We start from the raw sequence: 15,000 nt of genomic DNA, 5'->3' as shown, positions 1-15,000 counted from the left end.
TTATATGTAAACTTTACACCTTTTCTCCGCAATTTCGGTTTAGCGAGGAAGTTTTAGCGTTTGTGAAGAACACTTGCGAGAAAAATTATTTATTCACACAGCAGGACCCTCAAACTCTGTTTGTGCGTGTCTGTGTGCGCATGTACCCAGTGTGTGGGTGTATGCATGAGTGTGCGTGTGTGTGTGTGTGTAGCCTTCCTTCCAGAACATAAACACTGAACACCATGATGCCTTCTTTTGACTGCCTGGAAGGAAGGTTGAATTGATCAAACAGGATCGCACATTGAGTGATTTTTTAGAGATGTGTGCATCAACGTGTGTTAGTTACTGCATGTGTGTGTGTGCGCGCGTGTGTGTACTGTATGTGTGTGTGTTTGTGTGTGAAGATCAGTTCACCAACCATCATACAACTCTGCTGCACATTATTTGTGTTGTGCTTTTGTTTTTTTGTCTCTAGATCTCTAAGTAAATTGTACGCCTTTGTACTCAAAATGGAGGACGGAGCAACTCCACCTAACGTGATGGACGAATGGGATGCCAGGAATGCTGAGACACACCCCAGGCCACTGCGCACCCAATCGGACAGAAGCAGAGTGGCCCAGCGGACCAATGGTCAGCCACTGTCAAACGCAGGGTGTGATGGTTTGACTTTCCACACATCCATAATGTCCGTAACTTCTGTAATGTCTGTAGCATCCATAATGTCCGTAACATCTGTAATGTCAGTAACATCCTTAATGTGTGTAACATCGGTAATGTCTGTAACATCCATAATATCTGTAACATTTGTAATGTCTGACATCTGTAATGTCTGTAAAGATGATCTGTCTCTTTGTCTTTCATTCAATCCACATCAGTTAATAATTTTGTTAACAATAATAACAATAATAATAAAGTAGTAATAATAATAAGAGTATAACAACAGCAATAATAATAATTATTATTATAATTATAATTATAATTATTATTATTATACTTTTATTATTACTACTACTTTATTATTATTGTTTACAATATTGTAATGACATCAACAAAATTAAATTCCTTTTTCTCCATCACTGTTTCTCTACACATACTATGTTGCTTGGTACTCCTGTTTACATTTTTCTCTGTCAGAATGTGTAATACCACTCTGACAGTCTCTCTCTCTCTACCTCTTTCTTTCTCTCTCTCTCTCTCTCTCTGAATGTCAAGACATGTTATATCACATTGTCTCTCTCACTTCCACTGTCATGGTGCATTATATCATGTTTTTCCTCCTCCCTTCCATATTTCCTGCTCCTCTTCCTCTCTCTTCCTTTCTTCTTCTTTATCCTTGCTCTTGCGCTCCACCCTCCCTCACTCAATGCAAGAAATAGAAAAGGAAAAAACCATCTCCCCCTCTCTCTCCCCCATCTCCCCTCCCCTCTCCCTCTCTCTCTCCCCCATCTCCCCTCCCCTCTCTCTCCCCCCCCCCCCCCCTCTCTCCCCCATCTCCCCCCCCCTCTCTCTCGCTGTCCCCCAGGTCATTGCATGCTGGCAGTCTCCAGCTCCTCTATGCTCAGGCCTTCATTTGATCTGTCAGAATGCAGAGCCCTGCTGGAGAAGAACGGCCTACAGGTCAGAGTGTGCTCCATCTCTCCCTGCTTTACCTGTACCTGTCCCCCTACCTGTACCTGTATCTGTACCTCTACCTATATCAGTACCTCTACCTGTCCCCCTACCTGTACCTGTATCTGTACCTCTACTTGTATCTCTACCTATATCTGTACCTCTACCTGTCCCCCTACCTGTACCTGTATCTGTACCTCTACTCGTATCTCTACCTATATCTGTACTTCTACCTGTCCCCCTACCTGTACCTGTATCTGTACCTCTACTCGTATCTCTACCTATATCTGTACCTCTACCTGTACCCCTGCCTGTACCTGTATCTTCACCCCTACCTGTATCTCTACATGTACCTGTATCTCTACCTATATCTGTACCCCTACCTGTACTCCTGCCTGTACCTGTATCTGTATCTTCGCCCCTACCTGTACTTGTACCCCTGCCTGTACCTGTATCTGTACCTCTACCTTTATCTGTACCCCTATCTGTACCTGTATCTGTACCTCTACTCGTATCTCTACCTATATCTGTACCTCTACATGCACCTTTATCTGTTCCCCTACCTGTACCTTTATCAGTATCTGTACCCCTACCTGTAGTCCATTGTTAAGCCTTTTATGGTGATAACTTTTTTTTGGAAATATTCATGTGAATTTTGTTCTCGGTGCATCCTGGGGCACACATTCATTTTAACTGCAGGCCCATAATTAAAAACAAAAAGATTTGTTTGAAAAGATTGTTCAGGTTCAAGTTGTGTTTATTTTCATTCTCATTTCAAAATGAAACAATACTGTATATGATCCACAAAAACTGTATATTGTGTTTTGAATAGGCTGTGATCATGTGCAAATTGCATATCCCCAAAATTAGCAGCCCCACCCTATGCTGAGCTGTGACTTACACTCTCAGAAAAAACGGTCCCATTCAGTACCTAGAAAGGTACAATCGCTTGTCACTGTGGCAGTACCCCTTGAAGGTACAGAACTGCACCTTTCCCAGAAAAAAGGTACCACTCAGAAAGGTACAAGCACTTGTCACTGGGTACCTTTAGAGGTACGGTTTTGTACTTGCACAGAATTTGTACCCTTGTGTACCTTTATTTCTGAGAGCGTACGCTGTGTGCCTGGTCTGAGCAGGCGGGTGGGCGAGGGCACCGATCGCAGAACGAACGGGCCGGGAAAACTGCGCCGCGCTGCGCCGAAAATCGCAGCCTGCGGCTCGTTCCTGACCGGCGCGTCTCCCACGGCGACTCTCCGCTCTCTTCTGCGCGCGGCGAGCCAGAAGACCCACAAACGGGCCGGGCGCGTCAAAATCCACCATTTTGGTTCACGGCGCTGCGTATAGAACACAGAGCCCTTTGATCGTTCCCTTTGAAAGGGAAACAGTTTTTTTTTAAATCGTTTGCTTTATGTAATAATGATTATGGTCGCAGTTACAGTTTCTCGCTGCATTTCTTCCTCTGCAGGTCCCGGCTGAAGATTTCGAGACGCCGCTCCAGGCGGCGCTGGACACGGCCTCCGTCCGAAGATACCTCTTCTTCAATTCCGCCATCTTCCATTTCTTCCTGGCCCCGGTGAGGACGAGGTCACATCCGAGGAACTTGATTTTGTCCCTCGGAAGCGCCAGGCATACGACACAGAGAAACCGTCCATCAGAAAGACCCGAAACACCAAACGAATAAGAGTTATAATCCCTCTCCCTCCCTCCCCTCTCTCTCTGTCTCTCTGCAGGTTGTACTCTCTCTTTCTCTCTCTCTCTATCTCTCTCTCTCTCTCTAGCTGCTGTACATGGTGGTGTGGTGCAGGTTGTACTCTCTCTCTCTCTCTAGCTGCTGTACACGGTGGTATGGTGCAGGTTGTACTCTCTCTCTCTCTCTAGCTGCTGTACACGGTGTGTGGTGCAGGTTGTACTCTCTCTCTCTCTCTAGCTGCTGTACATGGTGTTGTGGTGCAGGTTGTACTCTCTCTCTCTCTCTAGCTGCTGTACACGGTGGTATGGTGTGGGCTGTACTCTCTCTCTCTCTCTCTCTTTAGCTGCTGTACACGGTGGTATGGTGCAGGTTGTACTCTCTCTCTCTCTCTCTCTAGCTGCTGTACACGGTGTGTGGTGCAGGTTGTACTCTCTCTCTCTCTCTAGCTGCTGTACATGGTGGTATGGTGTGGGCTGTACTCTCTCTCTCTCTCTCTCTCTCTCTCTCTCTAGCTGCTGTACACGGTGGTGTGGTGCAGGTTGTACTCTCTCTCTCTCTCTCTCTAGCTGCTGTACACGGTGGTATGGTGTGGGCTGTACTCTCCCTCTCTCTCTCTCTCTCTCTAGCTGCTGTACACGGTGTGTGGTGCAGGTTGTACTCTCTCTCTCTCTCTCTCTAGCTGCTGTACATGGTGGTGTGGTGCAGGTTGTACTCTCTCTCTCTCTCTTTAGCTGCTGTACGTGGTGGTATGGTGTGGGCTGTACTCTCTCTCTCTCTCTCTCTCTCTCTCTAGCTGCTGTACACGGTGTGTGGTGCAGGTTGTACTCTCTCTCTCTCTCTAGCTGCTGTACATGGTGGTGTGGTGCAGGTTGTACTCTCTCTCTCTCTCTCTAGCTGCTGTACACGGTGGTATGGTGTGGGCTGTACTCCACTCTGCATTTGTACCTCAGTCTCACCTCCATTTGGGTCCTGTGCCTGTCGGTCAGCCTCGGGTCCTTCCTCCTCACCTGCGCCATCATCCTCCTCCTCAATCACAGCAACAGGCAGGTGAGCGGTCGGGGCAGGTAAAGAAGCCCCCTGCGGGTGGCCGACAGATCGCCACGACGTCGCCACGGTGACTGCAGCAAGCCTTCCGTAATTAATCATCGTTAATAATTAAGGAAAAAAACTGGGTGCTCTTGCAAAAAAATAAAAAATAAATATAGAGACGACAGGTGGCCCAGTTTTGTTTCACTACTGCCTTCTGCATTACTTATCAAATCAAATCAAATCAAAATGTATTTATATAGCGCCTTTCACCTTAGCCAAACCCCAGGTTTGAAAGCCTTTTCTCGTTGCCATGGCGTCACACGGGACCGGCCGCAGTGTCGAGAGCGCTAAGGCGTGGATCTGTGGCTTTTCCCCGCAGATCGACATCAACACGGACGTGCGGCTGATCCAGGCGAACGAGCGGCTGATCCGACACGACCTGCTGGTGGGCGTGGCCGACTGGGTGCATCAGTGCGCCGGGACTCTGCAGGTAAGCTATGTTAAAGCTGCAGGTAAGCTCTGTGTTAAAATACACAGGTAACCTCGGTGTTAAAATACACAGGTAACCTCGGTGTTAAAATACACAGGTAACCTCTATGTTAAAACATACAAGTAACCGCTATGTTAAATAACACAGGTAAGCTCTATGTTAAAAGCTGCAGGTAACCTCCATGTTAAAAGATACTGGTAACCTCTATATTAAAGGGTACAGGTAACCTCTATATTAAAAGATAAAGGTAAGCTCTATGTTAAAAGATAGTAGTAAGCTTTATATTAAAAAATGGAGGGAACCTCTATGTTTAAAAAAAACAGGTAAGCTCTATATTAAAAGATAATAATGCTCAGAAATATTTTATTTAAAAGCGTTCTCTCTCTCTTTCTTTCCCCCTTTCACTCTCTTCCTCCCCCCAGCTGTTTTGTGTCTACTGGGACCTGTCCCATTGCCTGAGATCACTGACTGACACCCTGGAAGAGATGAGCTTCGCCAGGGACGAAACACAGGTGTGTGTGTGTGTATCTGTATGTGTGCGTGTGTGTGTGTGATGGAACCTGTCCCAATTCTGAGCAAAACCGATCCAGTCTCTCTGCACATTGACCACAATGCTGACACTTTTTGACTGGTCTCATAGTCTCGCAGTATTGTGAATATGCTTAGGACGATTAGGACATTCAGCGGATTTGAATAAAAATTTTCTTGGGAAAGCTATTTGGGATGTACAGTGTGCACCAAGAGGACTGTATAAGAGGATCTGGTATTGCATTGTGTTGAATTGTATTGTATTTTCTGTTTTGGTGCCTGCATCCCATTGCTGGATCCGATCCCCCTGTCCAATGAGTGCTCACTTTGTGTACCTCTCAACCTCCCTCTGTCAGTCCAAGCTCCGAAAAAACATGTCCTACCTCACCCTGGTGGTGGAGGCCAGCACTTTCGACCCGGAGGCGGGGTCAGTGGGCGAAGAGGGCTCCGAGGAGGAAAGACCCCTGCTGGTGGAGCGTGGGAGCACAGGGCGCAGTACTCCAGCCGGCCACAGGGAGGAGACAAAGCTCACCAAGAACTACAGCCTAGTGCCAAGCCATTACCTGTCTGCCCAGGTTACAGCCAAGCTATTATATCCCATTTTACAATGTGCTGTATATGTGTGTTTGTTACAGTGCATTACTGTTAATTTAGCTCACCTTATTACACAGTTAACTCACCTCACCTGGTTTCCATGGTATAAATGGTTTATTTTAAGGTGAAAACACAAAGCCAGACGAGCCTGGTGACCCTCCAGGGTGAAGACTGGGGGCTCCTGCTTTGGAGCGCTACACCTCACTGCACTCTCCAGAGCAGGGGCGTCCAGTCTCATCCAAAAAGGGCCGGTGTGGGTACAGGTTTCTGTTTTATCCTGGCACTAAGACACTTGATTCTACTTATCTATGTATTGACTGAAAACCACGATTAGCTAATCCATTGAATCGGGCTGGGCTAAAACAAAAAACTTGCACCCATACCGTCCCTTTTTGAATAAGGTTCGACACCCCTGCTCTAGGCAAGGCTAATGTGTATTAATTGTCAATACAGACTGTATATATTAACGTGCTGTTCTTCAATTGTGTCGCAGGCCACAGCACACCAGCTTTTACTGACCTACAGCGCCACCTACGTGAGGCTCCTGGTATCTGAGAAGCTCCCCCGTGAACCACAGCGCCCCCTACACTCCGGGATGACTCACTGCACCATCGGTCCCATCTGTCTCTGTCAGTATGTCCAGAGAACTGTCCTGAGATAGAACAACGGGGGGGGGGGTTACATAAAGGAGAATGTGGAGGACTTCTGGAACATTCTGGGGCGATGCAACATTCCAGAGGCTTTCAGGCGGAGAAATAGGAGGTTGTAGGCAGTTGTTTTAGTTCAAAGTTCATAACTTTGTTTATTTTAAATTATTATTATTATTGCTGTTGCAGATGTCGTTGTTGATGTTATCCATTAAATAATTTGAGTGATGGTTATTCTGGTCATAGTCACTATCATGTGTTTTCATTGTCATAAAAGTCATTGTCATTTTTCTTATTATTTTATTGTTGCTGTTGCTGGTGCTGTTTTTCAATAGACCAGCTGGTCAGGAGCTGAACTGCATATCCTGTGAAACTCAGGTGTTGCTTAAAAATCGTTGACTGATTTAAAACCAACAATGGCCTTCCAGCATTATTTGGATCCCAAGCTGTCGTGAGCTATTTTTAAACACAATAGACAAACGAACACAATACATTTTTTGCTCTGTCCTCATTGATTAAAGTGTGGCATTAGTGGCATTTGTGTGGTTTAGCTAAGCCACAAAGACAGGGACACAGAAGGAAAAAGAACAAGCAAAAAGGAAACTGAATGAAAGAGAAAGTTATATTTATCCCAGTTATATTCTGTTTACTGACAAAGCTTCTGTGTTCATGTTAAAATGTGCCAGTGCAATCGTGCTTTGGTAATATTTATGGATGTTTTTCTTGCCAGTAAAACATCTTAAGAGAGAGAGATAGGAGATATTGAGAGATGTAGAGAGAAAAATAATTATTTATTTTTTTCAGTATACATAACATCTATATGACTCCAATAGAGCATTTTGAATGGAACATAACTGTACCAGACATGAGAAAGGGAGAGAGAGATGAAGAGAGGGAGTAAGGGAGAGAGAGATGAAGAAATGGAGGAAGGGAGTGCCAAGGGGAAGAGACTGAGAGAAGCAGCAACCGGGTACAAAATGCCTCCTCAAAAAACGATTTATATTAAAAATGGTGGCAGCACAGGCCTGCCTGGCAGGTGTTGCAGAGAAGGTAAACCAAACAGACGTGCATTACATGCACGTGAAATGCGTACATGCACACGTGTGTGTATCACGTGTGTGCTTCTGCAGCACTGCCTATGTCTGTCCTGTTGGTGATGACCATGCGTACACTGTGCATGATGTATACTGATGGTGTGTGTGGGAGGGGGAGCAGTGTGTGTGGTACAGCCTGTGTGTGTGTGGGAGGGGGGGCAGTGTGGGTGGTACAGCTTGTGTGTGTGGGAGGGGGGCAGTGTGTGTGGGAGGGAGGGCAGTGTGTGTGGTACAGCCTGTGTGTGTGGGAGGGGGGCAGTGTGTGTGGTACAGCCTGTGTGTGTGGAGGGGGGCAGTGTGTGTGGTACAGCCTGTGTGTGTGGGAGGGGGGCAGGGTGTGTGGTACAGCCTGTGTGTGTGGGAGGGGGGGCAGTGTGTGTGGTACAGCCTGTGTGTGTGGGAGGGAGGGCAGTGTGTGTGGTACAGCCTGTGTGTGTGGGAGGGGGGGCAGGGTGTGTGGTACAGCCTGTGTGTGTGGAGGGGGGGCAGTGTGTGTGGTACAGCCTGTGTGTGTGGGAGGGGGGGCAGTGTGTGTGGTACAGCCTATGTGGGGGGGGGGGGGGCAGGGTGGGTGATTAGCCCAATTAGTAAATCAGTTCTGCGGGGCGGCGGCCAGTTGAGTGGGGGGGGTGTTAATGAAAAGAGGGAGGCCCACAACAGGCAGGCCAAATTAAACGATGGCAGAGATGCCGGCTTCTCTTTGGGAAGCTAAACGACCATCTGTGATCCTGCTGTGAAAGTCTGCTCTCACTCTCCCTCCATTTGCATTCACACACACACACACACACACAAGCACACACACACACACACACAACACACACACACTCACACACAACACACACACAATCACACACAGCACACACCAGTCACATTCCTGAAGATTACCTTGCTCATTTTGAATAAGAGAAATGGCATAGATAGATAAATAAGATAGATAGACAGATCAGGGCAGTTATAAATAACAACCAAGAGAGAAAACAAGCAGAGAAGGTGAAGGAGAGAGAGAGAGAGATGGAAAGAGAGCCATCGACTGCAACCCACTCTTGCACAACCAAATATTTTCTCCTTTATTCAAACAACTGAATTCATTTGCTGCAGATGTCATCGAATACACATGTGACCATAATCTACATTGTTTAAAAAAAAAAAAATCATAAATAATACAAAATGTACACGAGATATTTGGCAACCTTAATAAGGACGAGCAATCCGATACACGTTACAAGCTTCGAAAGAACAATTACCTTGTTTTTCGCGGTAACCGTAAGCAACTAGTTACAACACCCCCATCTCAAAGCCATCAAGCTCACCGTTACGGACCACTTCTGAAAACACTGAAGTCTGAGAAAACACTGCACGGGGATATTCGGAAAACAGTTACTATCAATGCTAGCTGGGAACCTGCGCCTAACAGCGTGAACAGCAGGTTTCAGCCAATGCAAGGGGTGTAGTCTCCCAACACTCTAAGGCTAACAGCATCTTCTGGAAAAAAATCAAAACGTTTAACTTGAACATAGCCCATATAAATTAGATTACGTGCACAGAATAATAATAATAACAATAATATGATATCGATAGCAATTGTAACAAGGCATTATTCCGTAATAAATAACTAAATCAATAAATTAATACAGAAATAAATAACCTGGCACACTGATGATTGCACATATTTACAAGAGTTAGACTAATTCTTTTTTTAAGCTTTTACAATAGAATTATATTCCTCCGTTTAAAAAATAGCAGTAAATTTTATCTGACTATTTTACTCCTAGAGAAGGGCAGTGTGGCTGAAAAAGCGATGAAAGACTCGAAAGGCTTGTTTTTCGTCTTTGTGCGCGGGACGGACGAAAAATCACAAGTGATGGAGAGAAAGTTAAAAAAAAAAAAAGATAAGAGTGAAGAGGAAAGGTTTAGAAACATTTGGAGAAAAGAAAGAAAATGGCTGGACATGTATGTACACACTCTACTTTCCCTTTAAGTTTCAAAATTAAACAAAAACAAAACAAAAAAAAAAAACATTCTGTATCAGTTTCCCTCGGCATTGCTGAGCTGGGAGGGAAAAGGGGGCGGGGCGGCGGCTGTTCGTGGCGGCCATTTTGGCTCTGACTTAGACGGTCTTACGCAAGCGGATGCTGAAGATCGGAAAGTGTGTGAACTGTCATTCCCCGGCCTTCAGTCAGATGCGTCTCATTTTAGGAGGGAGAACGAATAAATAAATAAAGAAACAAACAAACAAACAGGTCCTTGCTGTACACACTAACTAAAAGGATGTTGCCCAAACGCGTACACGTAAATATATTGCACTTTTTATAATGCAGAAGTGCACTGCATTTAAAGCGTTGGACGTAAATATGGTACGCACTGTTGTTTCCAGAAGGGCAGTTAGTCAGCGCTGCTTTCAGGGGGTTTGTTTTCAGAATTCGACTTCGTGTCCAAGTGCAAGGAGTGGGCCGCCAAGCTTTCCTAGCTCAGCTGGGACGTTTTGGAGATAGTGTGGAATGGACAGCAGCTGGAGGCCTGGCCTATCTGCCAGCTGGCTCAACCATCACCAATTCAAATCACTAAATACACTCATCCACCCCCCCCCTTCCTTCTAACAGTCCAGAGAGAGAGCACAGAAAAACCCCCTCCATGATCAGACCATACAGCTGTGAGCTCACACTTTGGGCGGACGGCTAACATATTAAGAGTAATTACATTACGGTAATTACATAAACAAAACTGTATATTGCACATGAAGTCAAAGATCATAACTATGAAATGAAATAAAAGCAAAAAATGTAATAAAAATGCAATCTCAGAAATACATATGAATTATTGTAGCCAGGTCGCTAGTAGCTAGCTGCTGATTGTGTGATTGAATGATTCCTCCATCAGGAGGACAAGCATCTTCTGTGTCATACTGCATTTGGCAACTCTGTGAAACAATGTGATGTAAACTACCCCTGTAGCAGGTACCTGCACAAGTCCACTTTGCGTCTTTCAACAGCGCTACATTGCTATGTATTTTCTACTCAACGCGCGATTGAAAACAGACCTCTTTCGCACACGTGTGTACGTGTGCATTTGAGTGTGTGTGTGAGAGCGTTTGTGTGAGTGTGTGAATGTGAGTGTGTGTGTGTGTGTGTGTGTGTGAGAGCGTTTGTGTGTGTGTGAGAGCGTTTGTGTGTGTGTGTGTGTGTGTGTGAGTGAGTGAGTGTGTGTGTGTGTTCAGCATTGGTGTTGCAGTCCGGGTACGATGCAGGCATTGGGACACCTTCTCCACCCTGTGGGACCGCCTCCCCACCCCCAAACCCCTGCCCCTGTCCCAGCAGGGCAGCTGAGGTCCTGTTCCTGTTTCATTTCTGGAAAATTCACGGGGAACTGGAATTCAATTAATGAACTGACAAAACGGAAAAAAAGCTAAATATCACTGAAGCTCTATGAGTATGTTTCTTTTCTTTGACCGATTAATGAATCCACCTGCAACTGAGTGAACACTGACCCCTCCCCTCCGCAGGGCCTGTGGTGGTCGCCGTGGTTACCCCCCCCCCCCCCCCCGCCCCCCTGCTCAGGGCTCCCACTCGTCCTCATGGTGCTGCGAGGCGATAATGACCACCACGGTGAGGATGGTGCACAGCACCATGGAGGCGATGCCCACCGCCAGGCTGATGAAGGAGAAGTTACGCGCCTCTCGGGACGCGATCTCCGCGGAGACCATGTCCCCCCGCGACACCGCCGTGCGCACCTGAGACAGGGGGGGGGAGAGAGAGAGAGTGTGTGAGCCCTCTGGCATTCACACACACACATACACATACACACCCTCCCCTACACATACATCCCCCACCAACACACACAACACCCCCCATCACAGACACACACACACACTCACACACACAGCCCCCACACAGACACACACACACACACACACACACACCACACACACACACCACACACACACACACACACACCCACACACACACACACACACACACACACACACACACACACACACACACACACACACACACCTGCACGGCCTTGATGATGGCGATGATGCCCGTGGGCCAGAAGCAGCAGACGGTGGTGAGCACGGCGATGGGCAGGTAGTCGTGTGGCGGTCGCCGCGGCTCCATCAGGGCAATGCCCGGGGGCATCTGCATGGCCATCTGCCCCGGGGCAACCATCTGCCCCGGGCCAACCCCTGGGTGGCCTCCTCCCCCAGGCAGGTAGGGCTGACCCTGGGGGGGTGACAGTGAGGTGAGAATACAGTACTTCTTTAAAATAAATCTGCCCTCAATTCGAGACACTTTCAGAGGTACAGATGCTGCCATAAACAAAGGGACAGTGAGTAATAATACCACATAAGCAATGACCCAATCTCCCACCCGACATTCGACTCACTTACCGATGCCCCCCCAACCCCACTGACTCCCGACTCACTCACCGATGCCCCCCCAACCCCACTGACTCCCGACTCACTCACCGATGCCCCCCCAACCCCACCGACTCCCGACTCACTCACCGATGCCCCCCCAACCCCACTGACTCCCGACTCACTCACCGATACCCCCACAACCCCACTGACTCCCGACTCACTCACCGATGCCCCCCAACCCCACCAAGTCCCGACTCACTCACCGATGCCCCCCAACCCCACCAAGTCCCGACTCACTCACCGATGCCCCCCAACCCTACCGACTCCCAACTCACTCACTGATGCCACCCCAATGCCCCTGACTCACTCACTCACCGATGCCCCCCAATGCCCCCGACTCCTGACTGACTCACCGATACCCCCCCAACCCCACTGACTCCCGACTCACTCACCGATGCCCCGATGGGGTAGACAGGGACGTACGCAGTGCAGGGCTGCAGCTGCAGGGGGTAACCCGCGTGAAGGTACCCCGCGGGGGGGTGGGGAACCGCCCCCCCTGGCCCCTGCGTCTGCACCGTGTACCCCTGGTGGGGTCCCCCGGGCCCACAGTGGAACTGGGTCTCCTGCAGGTACCCCTCTGAGGAGGGGGGCGGCGGGGGAGGGGGGTAGTTAGGCTGGGGCCCGCAGATGGGAGGCTGGGGGTGGGGGGGCATGTTGGGGTCCTGGGACGGCAGGTAAGGGGGGGGCGGCATCGGACCCATTTGCTGGGGGAGGTTCTGTCGTCCAGCATCTTCCAAACCTTAGAGAGACACAGGGGGAGACATATTGACTGACTGAACACTACAGTACATTAAAACTGCACTGAGAGAGAGGGTTAATACAGTACATACACACTGACTGCACACATTAACACTGCACTGAAATAAAGGGTTAATACAGTACATACACTCTGACTGAGTGGACACTAGAGTACATTAACACTACACTGACATAGAGGGTTAATACAGTACATACACACTGACTGACTGGACACTAGAGTACACTAACACTACACTGAGATAGAGGGTTAATACAGTATATACACACTGACTGACTGGACACTAGAGTACACTAACACTACACTGAGATAGAGGGTTAATACAGTACATAACGGTTGTGAAGCTAGATTTGCCCGTAAGATCTATTTGAATTTCACATGCATAGTTGACGGAAAATACACTACATTAACACCAAACTTATATTTAAATTTATATATTTAATCAGTGAATGAGAAAGGGAAAGAGAGAGGGCAAAGGGCGAGAGCGAGAGAGAGAGAGAGAGAGAGAGAGAGAGAGGCGTGCTTGCGGATACAAGTTACATAACTGCAGATTCACCAGGGTTACACAGACACAAGTCGATGGGACAGGAGGTGGGGTAGGCAGGGGTACAGTTAAAAAGATGTAGGCCAACACAGTACAAATATTAAGTGTTAAATTAACTCTTACCGAGTGCATGTGGTCCCTATTGGACTCATTCGTAGTTCAAAAGGGACCATACGTTCAGAGTTCAGTTAATATCGGACATTTTACCGCCTACTGCGGATTTTTTGTAGCCTAATCTGTCACTTGCGCAATGTTGCCGTTTGCCGGCTGTAGATGTGCGTCGGCAGAATAAAACGCAGTTTTGAACCCACTGTTGCCATGGTTATATTTTTGGGTTATTTTTCACTCACCTTGGTAACCTCCTTAGGTGAAAAAAAGACAGCACAGGAGAGAGGGAGACAATAATGGTATTAATGAAATATATGGGCCGGCACTGCCTTTGAAATTCACAATTATACGCACACACACACACAAATACAGTTCTGTTTTTAAATGAGATTTCAAAAGGGCTATGCTGTCACATAGCTCGATTGCTATCTCTAGACAGATGCGTGCCAAGACAGTGGGGAGAGAGAAACACAGACGCATATAACGGGTAATCTAGGTTGCCATAGACATGGAGACAGAAAAACTGCAATATAAGGAGAAGGAAAAACGGATCGTGTGCATCCCAGCGGGGGGGAGATCAGTTGTGATGCACGCTCGCGCGCACACACGCACGCACAATAATGGCAAATGAACTTATCCCAAATATATCAATTTACTACTTCTGATCAGACGGACGGTCGGGAGAGAGGTGGGGAGAGGGAGGTGGAGGAGGGTGTTAGGGGAGAGAGAAGGGGTTAAATGAATAATTAGCCAACACAGACCTACAAAACACGGGGAGAAAAAAATCCTACCGTGTTTTTCCGACGACATCTCGTGAAGCTATAACGTTTGTCTTTGTTCAAGCTCCCTCGTCTCGCGCTGAAATAAAGCCCCTATTTCAGCTTTTCCTTGTATAATTCTTTTTCGTGTCTTTAAACAAATAATGTTCAGCGAAAGAGGGCCTGCCTTTCTCTTAGGTTACCCGATTTTCAAATCATCCTGTTAACATGGCCCTTCATTTAATTGTATATGAACACAATAACTTTAAAAAATTATAATTGCGCAACCATTTTCTTTATTCCGCTGGATAAATGTGGAATTCTTAGTCAGTGGGAGGACTGACCGTTTTTCCGTCCCTCTTTCAGTCTAACGTCCACCGCAACAGCAGAAAATAGGTTTCCCTCCGCTAACGCATCGCGCTACATTGAATTAATCAGACGCTCGCAGTATCGTTGTCTTAAAGAGACAGCCCAAGCTGGAAACGGTGGACGAGTTTTGGATTCACCATCTGCAGATCACGGGAATAAAAACGGGAAATGTCGTCGTTTCACAGAACGGACAATAGGCGATATCGCTGAATACTCTCTTATTCCGGTCATGCAATACGTGCTGCAAAGAAAAGAGTTAGGGACACCATAAATATAGATCACGATTTGCACTCGAAATCACAGCATTGTGTAGGAATGCCTTGCACAGGAACACATTATGACAGAATAAAGTTGATGGCTACTCTAACTCAACTGAACGCGCAAT

At 47.2% G+C, this 15,000-nt stretch overlaps 2 protein-coding genes across 8 annotated transcripts in view; one reads left to right on the top strand and one right to left on the bottom strand.

The window, feature by feature from the left end:
- The window catches only part of tmem268 (transmembrane protein 268), a 9,092-nt gene extending 2,290 nt beyond the window's left edge, over positions 1–6,802 (top strand). For 4 of the 6 annotated variants that reach the window (XM_064348986.1, XM_064348984.1, XM_064348983.1 and 1 more), the window contains 8 exons: positions 458–612; positions 1,505–1,599; positions 3,056–3,163; positions 4,175–4,327; positions 4,689–4,799; positions 5,222–5,311; positions 5,684–5,902; positions 6,415–6,802. In XM_064348986.1, coding sequence (XP_064205056.1) covers positions 492–612; positions 1,505–1,599; positions 3,056–3,163; positions 4,175–4,327; positions 4,689–4,799; positions 5,222–5,311; positions 5,684–5,902; positions 6,415–6,582 — 1,065 coding nt within the window. In that variant the 5' untranslated portion in view covers positions 458–491 and the 3' untranslated portion in view covers positions 6,583–6,802. Of the gene's footprint in view, positions 1–457; positions 635–1,504; positions 1,600–3,055; positions 3,164–4,174; positions 4,328–4,688; positions 4,800–5,221; positions 5,312–5,683; positions 5,903–6,414 lie in introns of all 6 variants that reach the window. The other 2 variants (XM_064348987.1, XM_064348988.1) reach the window with 2 other exon arrangements.
- Positions 6,803–8,703: 1,901 nt separating this feature from the next.
- Positions 8,704–15,000, bottom strand: part of prrt1 (proline-rich transmembrane protein 1) — a 7,673-nt gene continuing 1,376 nt past the window's right edge. The window contains exons 1-6 of one of the 2 annotated variants that reach the window (XM_064348989.1): positions 14,591–15,000; positions 14,280–14,346; positions 13,731–13,742; positions 12,472–12,818; positions 11,673–11,882; positions 8,704–11,389 (exon numbers count right to left, since the gene is read on the bottom strand). The exon at positions 14,591–15,000 is cut by the window's right edge and continues 1,376 nt beyond it. In XM_064348989.1, coding sequence (XP_064205059.1) covers positions 11,213–11,389; positions 11,673–11,882; positions 12,472–12,818; positions 13,731–13,742; positions 14,280–14,298 — 765 coding nt within the window. In that variant the 5' untranslated portion in view covers positions 14,299–14,346; positions 14,591–15,000 and the 3' untranslated portion in view covers positions 8,704–11,212. The remainder of the gene's footprint in view (positions 11,390–11,672; positions 11,883–12,471; positions 12,819–13,730; positions 13,743–14,279; positions 14,347–14,590) is intronic. The other variant, XM_064348990.1, reaches the window with a different exon arrangement.

This window comes from Anguilla rostrata, chromosome 8, assembly GCF_018555375.3.
Source record: "Anguilla rostrata isolate EN2019 chromosome 8, ASM1855537v3, whole genome shotgun sequence".
Taxonomy (NCBI): domain Eukaryota; kingdom Metazoa; phylum Chordata; class Actinopteri; order Anguilliformes; family Anguillidae; genus Anguilla; species Anguilla rostrata.
Note: the sequence above shows the minus strand (reverse complement) of the source record. Positions and strands in the feature narration are given on the sequence as shown.